At 46.7% G+C, this 13171-nt stretch overlaps 2 protein-coding genes across 4 annotated transcripts in view; one reads left to right on the top strand and one right to left on the bottom strand.

Annotated features, from left to right (window-relative positions):
- Positions 1-1095: 1095 nt before the first annotated feature.
- On the bottom strand, positions 1096-2898 carry bccip (BRCA2 and CDKN1A interacting protein). The gene is made up of 4 exons (XM_029644811.2): positions 2720-2898; positions 2198-2353; positions 1819-1911; positions 1096-1323 (listed from the first exon to the last, which is right to left on the bottom strand). The coding sequence occupies exons 1-4, from the start codon at positions 2858-2860 to the stop codon at positions 1132-1134; spliced, it is 582 nt and encodes a 193-aa protein (XP_029500671.2). The 5' UTR covers positions 2861-2898; the 3' UTR covers positions 1096-1131.
- Positions 2899-3094: 196 nt separating this feature from the next.
- The window catches only part of LOC115116336 (uroporphyrinogen-III synthase-like), a 38088-nt gene continuing 28011 nt past the window's right edge, over positions 3095-13171 (top strand). Inside the window, exons 1-3 of one of the 3 annotated variants that reach the window (XM_065007815.1) lie at positions 3095-3260; positions 3852-3935; positions 6236-6319. In XM_065007815.1, coding sequence (XP_064863887.1) covers positions 3873-3935; positions 6236-6319 — 147 coding nt within the window. In that variant the 5' untranslated portion in view covers positions 3095-3260; positions 3852-3872. Of the gene's footprint in view, positions 3261-3286; positions 3719-3851; positions 3936-6235; positions 6320-13171 lie in introns of those variants that run through there. The other 2 variants (XM_065007814.1, XM_065007816.1) reach the window with 2 other exon arrangements.

Raw genomic sequence — 13171 nt, 5'->3', positions numbered from 1 at the left:
GTAGCTGTTTGTGGAGAGGCAGGGGATCAGACAGACTCACTGTAGCTGTTTGTGGAGAGGCAGGGCGATCTGTGGGGGTTAGGGTTAGACAGAGACTCACTGTAGCTGTTTGTGGAGAGGCAGGGTGATCTGTGGGGGTTAGGGTTAGACAGAGACTCACTGTAGCTATTTGTCATCTGGGGGTTAGACAGAGACTCACTGTTTGTGGAGGGGCAGGGTGATCTGTGGGGGTTAGGGTTAGACAGAGACTCACTGTAGCTGTTTGTGGAGAGGCAGGGTGATCTGTGGGGGTTAGACAGACTCACTGTAGCTGTTTGTGGAGGGGCAGGGCGATCTGTGGGGGTTAGACAGACTCACTGTAGCTGTTTGTAGAGTGGCAGGGTGATCTGTGGGGGTTAGGGTTAGACAGACTCACTGTAGCTGTTTAGAGGGGCAGGATGATCTGTGGGGGTTAGACAGACTCACTGTAGCTGTTTGTGGAGAGGCAGGGCGATCTGTGGGGGTTAGACAGAGACTCACTGTAGCTGTTTGTGGAGTGGCAGGGCGATCTGTGGGGTTAGGGTTAGACAGACTCACTGTAGCTGTTTGTGGAGAGGCAGGGTGATCTGTGGGGGTTAGGGTTAGACAGACTCACTGTAGCTGTTTGTGAAGGGGCAGGGCGATCTGTGGGGTTTCACTGTAGCTGTTTGTGGAGAGGCAGGGCGATCTGTGGGGGTTAGACAGACTCACTGTAGCTGTTTGTGGAGAGGCAGGGCGATCTGTGGGGGTTAGGGTTAGACAGAGACTCACTGTAGCTGTTTGTGGAGAGGCAGGGTGATCTGTGGGGGTTAGGGTTAGACAGAGACTCACTGTAGCTATTTGTGGAGGGGCAGGGCGATCTGTGGGGGTTAGACAGAGACTCACTGTAGCCGTTTGTGGAGGGGCAGGGTGATCTGTGGGGGTTAGGGTTAGACAGAGACTCACTGTAGCTGTTTGTGGAGGGGCAGGGCGATCTGTGGGGGTTAGACAGACTCACTGTAGCTGTTTGTGGAGAGGCAGGGCGATCTGTGGGGGTTAGGGTTAGACAGAGACTCACTGTAGCTGTTTGTGGAGGGGCAGGGCGATCTGTGGGGGTTAGGCTTAGACAGAGACTCACTGTAGCTGTTTGTGGAGAGGCAGGGCGATCTGTGGGGGCACGTTGATGAACCTCTCGCTGAGCAGCAGTCCCACAGGCTTACTGGTGTCGTTGAGGACCTTCTCCAGATCGTCTGTCATAGTATGGGGACAACTCTTCTCACACTGACCCAGGATCAGATCCTTTACCTCCTCCACACACTGGACACCCTGTGGACGGATCAGAACACAGTTACTAACATATAGACCTTATTCACCAGACTGCCGTGATTGGTCAAAATGCAGGCTAGTGCAGTAGGCAGGAAGAGGAAGTAAGCTAATACATTGATCTTTCCTCAAGGTCGACCTTTTAAAATATCAGATTCAGACAGAGAGAAGAGTGAACGACAATGTCTTTTATCTCTTAACATCTCATTGGTTGAGAAAATGTCAAGTTTAGTGATTTCATAGATTATATATTTTTATTTATTTATTTAACCTTTATTTAACTAGGCAAGTCAGTTATAAGAACAAATTCTTATTTACAATGACAGCCTACCGGGGAACAGTGGGGTTAACTGCCTTGTTCAGGCGCAGAATGACAGATTTTTACCTTGTCAGCTCGGGGGATTTGATCTAGCAACCTTTTAGGTTACTGGCCCAATGCTCTGACCGCTAGGCTACCTGCCACCCCAAATAGATAACATAACATCTGACTGTACCTACCTTTCTCTCAGTGAGGTTGAGCATGCTGATGAAACCAAACACCTCATCGGCTGGATCCTCGTCATCATCGCTGTCCTCTGGCACCTCTGCTTGCTGACAACAAAACAAGCAGAAAGACTTACATGATGCTACTGAATTCATATCAATTGTTCTCCGTTGGATGTGGGAGAAGGAAACTGGAGCTAGAAATACAAGCATTTCGCTACACCCACAATAGCATCTGCTAAACATGAATACAACTGATTTGATACGACGAATACAACTGATTTGAAGAGAGCATATGTGTGTAATCATATTTTGGGAGTTTAATATAATACGTTAAATTGTATGATGCATATTTAGTGATGGTCTGATAGTCTCAACGCGTCTGGTTTCTTACCCTGATGACGCTTCCAATATGATTCTGCTGGATGAGGAGATCGGTCAACTCGGATGTATTGACACGAGCCTTCAGAAACAGCTGTTGCATGAGTTTCTTGACCCCGTTGTAGTCATTGTGAGTAATGGCATGGGCCTCAAAGTCTACAATGACCTCCTGGAAACAAACAAAAAATGTTTTTTAATACAAGTCCCGACTCCCGAGACAATGTTTTGGACTTGATGGGGACGGTTTTAGTGTCAATACTGGTATCGATTGTGTTGTTTGTCTAAACTACTCTTATGGTTTTTAAGTGTGTAAATGTTCATGCATTTCACTATTTATCTAGTTTAAAACTCTGAAGTGATCGACTGGCAATGTTTAGCATGTCCCTAGCATACTTAACCATCGTTAACTAGATTGATATGAACAGTTGTTTGCTAAAAAGCTATCTATCTATCTAACCCATCTAACACGTTTAGCCAATGCTAGCTAGCCTGCTAGGCCAGGAATATAGCCAGTTCACTAGAGACATTATCCTACTTCATTGATCTCCTCTTCTGATCCGCTGTCATTCTCTAATGAATCCCCGTCGTTTTCCAATCCTTCATCAGAGCTGTTATCCTCACTATCAGTGGGATTTTCTCCTTTTCCAACTGCTCGTCTTTTCGCTGAAGAAGCCATGCTGCCTAAACAGATACCACGCGTATGGGGAAAGGGATTAAAGTGGAGTTGGTGTACTGAGAAACTGAGACACTGTAGCGGCCATTTTGGATCAATTGTTGCATGCTTCGTTATGCTTGGAATGTCCGAGTGTGGAACCGCAATGGCGTCCAGTTTCTCATTCTGACAGCAGAATGGAATAAACCATTTTGATCAAAAGGGATATATATATTGTTAGAATATTGTTTACTGAACTGTTCCAGAAGAAAAAAACAAACGATTACTTTCTATAATTGTAACTCTAGTGATAAAATTCATTGTTATTGCTCAAGTATTATCCTAACAAAACATGACTATTTTGATGTCCCCTATTTTCTCGTTTTAGTAGTAGCCATGAAGCCAGCTGGAGGAAGAGCTTGAGGTACAGTGTTTGTGTACATCCAATTGTTGTTGATTTTTCTACGGTTTCTGTTCATTTTCTGTTGACTTGAAAACGAAAACTAGTTAGCTCAATAGTTAAGCATGATAATTATTGTGTGTGCAGTTATTGTTTTATGGTTGCGTCTACGATGCCAAGTAATGTATCGCGTTGGCTCAGAAGTGACAGCTCCATATTTGAATTGTATTGCATAACATAACAACATTGCAAGTACATAAAACGTACAGTACACTGGTGCATGAGAGACCCGAGCTCTACAACTGACTGAATAACACCGCATGCCTCTAATTGATAAATGGTCCGAGCTATGAAAACAGTTGATTCATGGCTCAACAGCATTGTTATCAGTAGGCGACATATGACAGGCGCTGGGTGTAACGTTAGCCCTCTACGGGGTTACACACCCCCGTCAACCTTCTGTTCGGAAGCTACTGCACCGGGTCAGTCATTCAGTTTATAATCTCACTAAATAGTGTAAATCTGCATTCAGTGGATTTTTTTTAATGTGTTAACGATGTTCATCATTGACAGACGGTAACATTAAGTTGTATCCCTTCTTGTCTTATTCCACAGGGCTCTGAGTCATCTGTCGAAATGCATGTGTTGCTTCTGAAAGAACCAAGAGAGGGAGGCTCTGGACCAGATCCTTACATCAAGGTACAGTAGAGAAACATATGTTGTATTGATATTTGCAGCTTGCATGTGCATTCTATTCTGTTCTATTCAATCCTATTATACTCTACACCTATTATAATCCATTATAGGATGGGTGGTTCTAATCCTGAATGCTGATTGGTTAAAACCGCAGTCCATCCGACGTCTGTTCCATAAATTACCACCGGTTAAATCTATGACGTTAAAATGCCTATTTACTCTGTTCCATCTGACTGCGCAATCCACCGTCTCATCAGCCCAGCCAGGAAATTTATAAACGTGATCTCCGCTATAAAAAGCATCTAGACATTATCTCACATTTATTTTAGACTAACATTTAGTTTTCAAATGTTTCTCTGACATTTGCAACATTGTTTCAATATTTAAATTAGATCTCCAGCTGTCCCGTAGTAATGAATGAGTCTGAAGTCGGACGAGACAGACAGGCAGCGTTTCTCAGCCAGTCTAAATCATGAATCAGTTGGCATCATTTTTATGGATACATACTGTACAAACAGGTCAAACAAAACGAAGTGCAGCTAGTTTGCAGTCTTTCTAGCTTCAGTTTGAAGTGATTGTGTTAGCTGTGTTGTTGGTTAGCTCCTCTGAACAACAGTGTCCTGACGAGAGAGCACATTTTCTGCTCCAGGTGAAATCGTGCCTCGTTAGCTCATTGTTATGGATGTGTCCGAATAAATGTCACTAGAAAACAACTTAAACAAACGTAAATGCAGCTACTTTGCTGTTATTCTGTTTGCGCTTTTTGACCTGACTGTAAATTAGCCGTAGTTGGCTAGCTAGCAAGCAAAGGATAAGAACGTTGCCAACCAGTATGCCAATGGAACATTTAGAACGAACAGAACAGATACAGAACAAAAAGACTGAATGACTGGGTCGGGTCCACAGATACAGAACAACAAGACTGAACCTCTGGGTCGGGTCCACAGATACAGAACAAAAAGACTGAACCTCTGGGTCGGGTCCACAGATACAGAACAACAAGACTGAACCTCTGGGTCGGGTCCACAGATACAGAACAAAAAGACTGAACCTCTGGGTCGGGTCCACAGATACAGAACAACAAGACTGAACCTCTGGGTCGGGTCCACAGATACAGAACAAAAAGACTGAACCTCTGGGTCGGGTCCATAGATACAGAACAAAAAGACTGAACCTCTGGGTCGGGTCCACAGATACAGAACAAAAAGACTGAACCTCTGGGTCGGGTCCATAGATACAGAACAAAAAGACTGAACGACTGGGTCGGGTCCATAGATACAGAACAAAAAGACTGAACCTCTGGGTCGGGTCCACAGATACAGAACAAAAAGACTGAATGACTGGGTCGGGTCCACAGATACAGAACAAAAAGACTGAACGACTGGGTCGCATCCACAGATACAGAACAACAAGACTGAACGACTGGGTCCCGTCCATAGATACAGAACGACTGGGTCGGGTCCACAGATACAGAACAAAAAGACTGAACGACTGGGTCGGGTCCATAGATACAGAACGACTGGGTCGGGTCCACAGATACAGAACGACTGGGTCGGGTCCATAGATACAGAACAAAAAGACTGAATGACTGGGTCACGTCCACAGATACAGAACATAAAGACTGAACGACTGGGTCGGGTCCACAGATACAGAACAAAAAGACTGAATGACTGGGTCGCGTCCACAGATACAGAACATAAAGACTGAACCTCTGGGTCGGGCCCACAGATACAGAACAAAAAGACTGAACCTCTGGGTCGGGTCCACAGATACAGAACAAAAAGACTGAATGACTGGGTCGGGCCCACAGATACAGAACAAAAAGACTGAACGACTGGGTCACATCTCTAGATACAGAACAAAAAGACTGAATGACTGGGTCGGGTCCATTGATACAGAACAAAAAGACTGAACGACTGGGTCGGGTCTCTAGCAACCAAACCGATAGAACGAATGACCAACCAGCTTGGGTAGCAACCCTAGATTTGTATCGGCACTATATCTTGTTGAAAGATGAAATATCATGAATAAATTCATCAATATATATATATATATATTTATTTAATGAAAATATGTGAATCATTATTTGAATGTGTGGGTAACCCGTTGTATAAAAATGATAGTGCCCTCGAAGCTGGTGTTTTGGTGGATATATTGTAAACAATGTGCCGACAACAAACATCCGTCACAATATATCCTCGAAACACCGTCTTCTCGGGCATTATAACCTCAATGTATAATGGGTGACTGTGTAACAGTGAATTTTATTTTATTTTATTTACAGAACTCTTTTGTACTTACAGGAGCTGGCATCGCGTGGACACAATGCAACCTTAATTCCTGTGTTGTCGTTTACATTCGTTTCCTTGAACACTTTGTCAGACAAGGTGAGTACCCTTTATATACATCAAAGTGTTGATTTGAAGATCGAAAGTTTGGTAACATTTTACTGGGACACCGAGCGTCATAAGCCTCAAAATATGTCATAATAATAATAATAATAATAATAATAGCTGACATAACTTGTCATAATATGGTTATAACACTGTTATGACACATGTTACTTTATGACTTTAGACTGACTAAACCTACCAAGGTTAGTTACTTTATGACTGGTTAGGACACTGACTAAACCTACCAAGGTTAGTTACTTTATGACTGGTTAGGACACTGACTAAACCTACCAAGGTTAGTTACTTTATGACTGGTTAGGACACTGACTAAACCTACCAAGGTGAGTTACTTTATGGCTGGTTAGGACACTGACTAAACCTACCAAGGTTAGTTACTTTATGTCTGGTTAGGACACTGACTAAACCTACCAAGGTTAGTTACTTTATGACTGGTTAGGACACTGACTAAACCTACCAAGGTTAGTTTTACATTTACATTTAAGTCATTTAGCAGACGCTCTTATCCAGAGCGACTTACAAATTGGTGCATTCACCTTATGACCTCCAGTGGAACAGTAGTGCATCTAAATCTTTTCAGGGGAGGGGGTGAGAGGGATTACTTTATCCTATCCTAGGTATTCCTTAAAGAGGTGGGGTTTCAGGTGTCTCCGGAAGGTGGTGATTGACTCCGCTGTCCTGGCGTCGTGAGGGAGTTTGTTCCACCATTGGGGGGCCAGAGCAGCGAACAGTTTTGACTGGGCTGAGCGGGAACTGTACTTCCTCAGTGGTAGGGAGGCGAGCAGGCCAGAGGTGGATGAACGCAGTGCCCTTGTTTGGGTGTAGGGCCTGATCAGAGCCTGGAGGTACTGAGGTGCCGTTCCCCTCACAGCTCCGTAGGCAAGCACCATGGTCTTGTAGCGGATGCGAGCTTCAACTGGAAGCCAGTGGAGGGAGCGGAGGAGCGGGGTGACGTGAGAGAACTTGGGAAGGTTGAACACCAGACGGGCTGCGGCGTTCTGGATGAGTTGTAGGGGTTTAATGGCACAGGCAGGGAGCCCAGCCAACAGCGAGTTGCAGTAATCCAGACGGGAGATGACAAGTGCCTGGATAAAGTAATCCCTCTCACCCCCCCTCCCCCTGAAAAGATTTAGATGCACTACTGTTCCACTGGAGGTCATAAGGTGAATGCACCAATTTGTAAGTCGCTCTGGATAAGAGCGTCTGCTAAATGACTTAAATGTAAATGTAATTAGGACCTGCGCCGCTTCCTGTGTGAGGCAGGGTCGTACTCTGCGGATGTTGTAGAGCATGAACCTACAGGAACGGGCCACCGCCTTGATGTTAGTTGAGAACGACAGGGTGTTGTCCAGGATCACGCCAAGGTTCTTAGCGCTCTGGGAGGAGGACACAATGGAGTTGTCAACCGTGATGGCGAGATCATGGAACGGGCAGTCCTTCCCCGGGAGGAAGAGCAGCTCCGTCTTGCCGAGGTTCAGCTTGAGGTGGTGATCCGTCATCCACACGGATATGTCTGCCAGACATGCAGAGATGCGATTCGCCACCTGGTCATCAGAAGGGGGAAAGGAGAAGATTAATTGTGTGTCGTCTGCATAGCAATGATAGGAGAGACCATGTGAGGTTATGACAGAGCCAAGTGACTTGGTGTATAGCGAGAATAGGAGAGGGCCTAGAACAGAGCCCTGGGGGACACCAGTGGTGAGAGCACGTGGTGTGGAGACGGATTCTCGCCACGCCACCTGGTAGGAGCGACCTGTCAGGTAGGACGCAATCCAAGCGTGGGCCGCGCCGGAGATGCCCAACTCGGAGAGGGTGGAGAGGAGGATCTGATGGTTCACAGTATCGAAGGCAGCCGATAGGTCTAGAAGGATGAGAGCAGAGGAGAGAGAGTTAGCTTTAGCAGTGCGGAGCGCCTCCGTGATACAGAGAAGAGCAGTCTCAGTTGAATGACTAGTCTTGAAACCTGACTGATTTGGATCAAGAAGGTCATTCTGAGAGAGATAGCGGGAGAGCTGGCCAAGGACGGCACGTTCAAGAGTTTTGGAGAGAAAAGAAAGAAGGGATACTGGTCTGTAGTTGTTGACATCGGAGGGATCGAGTGTAGGTTTTTTCAGAAGGGTGCAACTCTCGCTCTCTTGAAGACGGAAGGGACGTAGCCAGCGGTCAGGGATGAGTTGATGAGCGAGGTGAGGTAAGGGAGAAGGTCTCCGGAAATGGTCTGGAGAAGAGAGGAGGGGATAGGGTCAAGCGGGCAGGTTGTTGGGCGGCCGGCCGTCACAAGACGCGAGATTTCATCTGGAGAGAGAGGGGAGAAAGAGGTCAGAGCACAGGGTAGGGCAGTGTGAGCAGAACCAGCGGTGTCGTTTGACTTAGCAAACGAGGATCGGATGTCGTCGACCTTCTTTTCAAAATGGTTGACGAAGTCATCTGCAGAGAGGGAGGAGGGGGAGGGGGAGGAGGATTCAGGAGGGAGGAGAAGGTTGCAAAGAGCTTCCTAGGGTTAGAGGCAGATGCTTGGAATTTAGAGTGGTAGAAAGTGGCTTTAGCAGCAGAGAGAGAAGAGGAAAATGTAGAGAGGAGGGAGTGAAAGGATGTCAGGTCCGCAGGGAGGCGAGTTTTCCTCCATTTCCGCTCGGCTGCCCGGAGCCCTGTTCTGTGAGCTCGCAATGAGTCGTCGAGCCACGGAGCGGGAGGGGAGGACCGAGCCGGCCTGGAGGATAGGGGACATAGAGAGTCAAAGGATGCAGAAAGGGAGGAGAGGAGGGTTGAGGAGGCAGAATCAGGAGATAGGTTGGAGAAGGTTTGAGCAGAGGGAAGAGATGATAGGATGGAAGAGGAGAGAGTAGCGGGGGAGAGAGAGCGAAGGTTGGGACGGCGCGATACCATCCGAGTAGGGGCAGTGTGGGAAGTGTTGGATGAGAGCGAGAGGGAAAAGGATACAAGGTAGTGGTCGGAGACTTGGAGGGGAGTTGCAACGAGGTTAGTGGAAGAACAGCATCTAGTAAAGATGAGGTCGAGCGTATTTCCTGCCTTGTGAGTAGGGGGGAAGGTGAGAGGGTGAGGTCAAAAGAGGAGAGGAGTGGAAAGAAGGAGGCAGAGAGGAATGAGTCAAAGGTAGGCGTGGGGGGAGGTTAAAGTCGCCCAGAACTGTGAGAGGTGAGCCGTCCTCAGGAAAGGAGCTTATCAAGGCATCAAGCTCATTGATGAACTCTCCGAGGGAACCTGGAGGGCGATAAATGATAAGGATGTTAAGCTTGAAAGGGCTGGTAACTGTGACAGCATGGAATTCAAAGGAGGCGATAGACAGATGGGTAAGGGAGAAAGAGAGAATGACCACTTGGGAGAGATGAGGATCCCGGTGCCACCACCCCGCTGACCAGAAGCTCTCGGGGTGTGCGAGAACACGTGGGCAGACGAAGAGAGAGCAGTAGGAGTAGCAGTGTTGTCTGTGGTGATCCATGTTTCCGTCAGTGCCAAGAAGTCGAGGGACTGGAGGGAGACATAGGCGGAGATGAACTCTGCCTTGTTGGCCGCAGATCGGCAGTTCCAGAGGCTACCGGAGACCTGGAACTCCACGTGGGTCGTGCGCGCTGGGACCACCAGATTAGGGTGCCGCGGCCACGCGGTGTGGAGCGTTTGTATGGTCTGTGCAGAGAGGAGAGAACAGGGATAGACAGACACATAGTTGACAGGCTACACAAGAGGCTACGCTAATGCAAAGGAGATTGGAATGACAAGTGGACTACACGTCACGAGTGTTCAGAAAGTTGCTTACGTAGCAAGAATCTTATTGACTAAAATGATTAAAATGATACAGTACTGCTGAAGTAGGCTAGCTGGCAGAGGCTGCGTTGTTGACTATGTAGGCTAGCTGGCATTGGCTGCGTTGTTGACACTACACTAATCAAGTCGTTCCGTTGAGTGTAATAGTTTCTACTGTGCTGCTATTCGGGGCTAGCTGGCTAGCTAGCAGTGTTGATTACGTTACGTTGCGTTAAAAGAACGACAATAGCTGGCTAGCTAACCTAGGAAATCGCTCTAGACTACACAATTATCTTTGATACAAAGACGGCTATGTAGCTAGCTATGTAGCTAGCTACGATCAAACAAATCAAGCCGTTGTACTGTAATGAAATGAAAAATGTGATACTACCTGTGGAGCGGCGAAATGCGACCGGAATGTTGAGTGCAGAAGTTCTGTTCGGTAGACGTTGGCTAGCTGTTGGCTAGCTAGCAGAGTCTCCTATGTTAAGGACGACATAAAACTACACACTCTAAACTACACAATTATCTTGGGTACGAAGACAGCAAAGACAACTATGTAGCTAGCTAACACTACACTAATCAAGTCGTTCAGTTGAGTGTAATAGTTGTGCTGCTAATCGGTAGACGGTGGACTAGCTAACGGTGGACGTTAGCTAGCTGGCTAGCTGCAGGGCAGTGTAGACTGCGTTAGGACGACGAAATACGATAATTACGCAATTATCTATGATACAAAGACGGCTATGTAGCTAGCTAAGAAGAAATTGCTAAGATTAGACAAATCAAACCGTTGTACTATAATGAAATGTAATGAAATGTAATACTACCTGCGGACCGAGTGCAGATGCGACCGCTCGCTCCAACCAGACATAACTTTATGTCTGGTTATGACACTGACTAAACCTACCAAGGTTAGTTACTTTATGGATGAGGACACTGACTAAACCTACCAAGGTTAGTTACTTTACGTCTGGTTATGACACTGACTAAACCTACCAAGGTTAGTTAATTTATGACTGGTTAGGACACTGACTAAACCTACCAAGGTTAGTTACTTTATGGATGAGGACACTGACTAAACCTACCACGGTTAGTTACTTTATGGATGAAGACACTGACTAAACCTACCAAGGTTAGTTACTTTTTGGCTGGTTAGGACACTGACTAAACCTACCAAGGTTAGTTACTTTATGACTACACACTACACAGTCGCATCTGCACTCGGTCCGCAGGTAGTATTACATTTCATTACATTTCATTATAGTACAACGGTTTGATTTGTCTAATCTTAGCAATTCCTTCTTAGCTAGCTACACAGCCGTCTTTGTATCATAGATAATTGCGTAATTATCGTATTTCGTCGTCCTAACGCAGTCTACACTGCCCTGCAGCTAGCCAGCTAGCTAACGTCCACCGTTAGCTAGTCCACCGTCTACCGATTAGCAGCACAACTATTACACTCAACTGAACGACTTGATTAGTGTAGTGTTAGCTAGCTACATAGTTGTCTTTGCTGTCTTCGTACCCAAGATAATTGTGTAGTTTAGAGTGTGTAGTTTTATGTCGTCCTTAACATAGGAGACTCTGCTAGCTAGCCAACAGCTAGCCAACGTCTACCGAACAGAACTTCTGCACTCAACAATCCGGTCGCATTTCGCTTCGCTCCACAGGTAGTATCACATTTTTCATTTCATTTCATTACAGTACAACGGCTTGATTTGTTTGATCGTAGCTAGCTACATAGCTAGCTACATAGCCGTCTTTGTATCAAAGATAATTGTGTAGTCTAGAGCGATTTCCTAGGTTACCTAGCCAGCTATTGTCGTTCTTTTAACGCAACGTAACGTAATCAACACTGCTAGCTAGCCAGCTAGCCCCGAATAGCAGCACAGTAGAAACTATTACAGTCAACGGAACGACTTGATTAGTGTAGTGTCAACAACGCAGCCAATGCCAGCTAGCCTACTTCAGCAGTACTGTATCATTTTAATCATTTTAGTCAATAAGATTCTTGCTACGTAAGCTTAACTCTCTGAACACTCGTGACGTGTAGTCCACTTGTCATTCCAATCTCCTTTGCATTAGCGTAGCCTCTTGTGTAGCCTGTCAACTATGTGTCTGTCTATCCCTGTTCTCTCCTCTCTGCACAGACCATACAAACGCTCCCACACCGCGTGGCCGCGGCCACCTAATCTGGTGGTCCCAGCGCGCACGACCCACGTGGAGTTCCAGGTCTCCGGTAGCCTCTGGAACTGCCGATCTGCGGCCAACAAGGCAGAGTTCATCTCCGCCTATGTCTCCCTCCAGTCCCTCGACTTCTTGGCACTGACGGAAACATGGATCACCACAGACAACACTGCTACTCCTACTGCTCTCTCTTCGTCTGCCCACGTGTTCTCGCACACCCCGAGAGCTTCTGGTCAGCGGGGTGGTGGCACCGGGATCCTCATCTCTCCCAAGTGGTCATTCTCTCTTTCTCCCCTTACCCATCTGTCTATCGCCTCCTTTGAATTCCATGCTGTCACAGTTACCAGCCCTTTCAAGCTTAACATCCTTATCATTTATCGCCCTCCAGGTTCCTCGGAGAGTTCATCAATGAGCTTGATGCCTTGATAAGCTCCTTTCCTGAGGACGGCTCACCTCTCACAGTTCTGGGCGACTTTAACCTCCCCACGCCTACCTTTGACTCATTCCTCTCTGCCTCCTTCTTTCCCTCCTCTCCTCTTTTGACCTCACCCTCTCACCTTCCCCCTACTCACAAGGCAGGAAATACGCCGACCTCATCTTTACTGGATGCTGTTCTTCCACTAACCTCGTTGCAACTCCCCTCCAAGTCTCCGACCACTACCTTGTATCCTTTTCCCTCTCGCTCTCATCCAACACTTCCCACACTGCCCCTACTCGGATGGTATCGCGCCGTCCCAACCTTCGCTCTCTCTCCCCGCTACTCTCTCCTCTTCCATCCTATCATCTCTTCCCTCTGCTCAAACCTTCTCCAACCTATCTCCTGATTCTGCCTCCTCAACCCTCCTCTCCTCCCTTTCTGCATCCTTTGACTCTCTATGT

This window comes from Oncorhynchus nerka, linkage group LG23 (genome assembly GCF_034236695.1).
Source record: "Oncorhynchus nerka isolate Pitt River linkage group LG23, Oner_Uvic_2.0, whole genome shotgun sequence".
In the NCBI taxonomy this organism is placed as follows: Eukaryota; Metazoa; Chordata; class Actinopteri; order Salmoniformes; family Salmonidae; genus Oncorhynchus; species Oncorhynchus nerka.
This window is presented reverse-complemented; position numbering and strand designations above follow the sequence as displayed.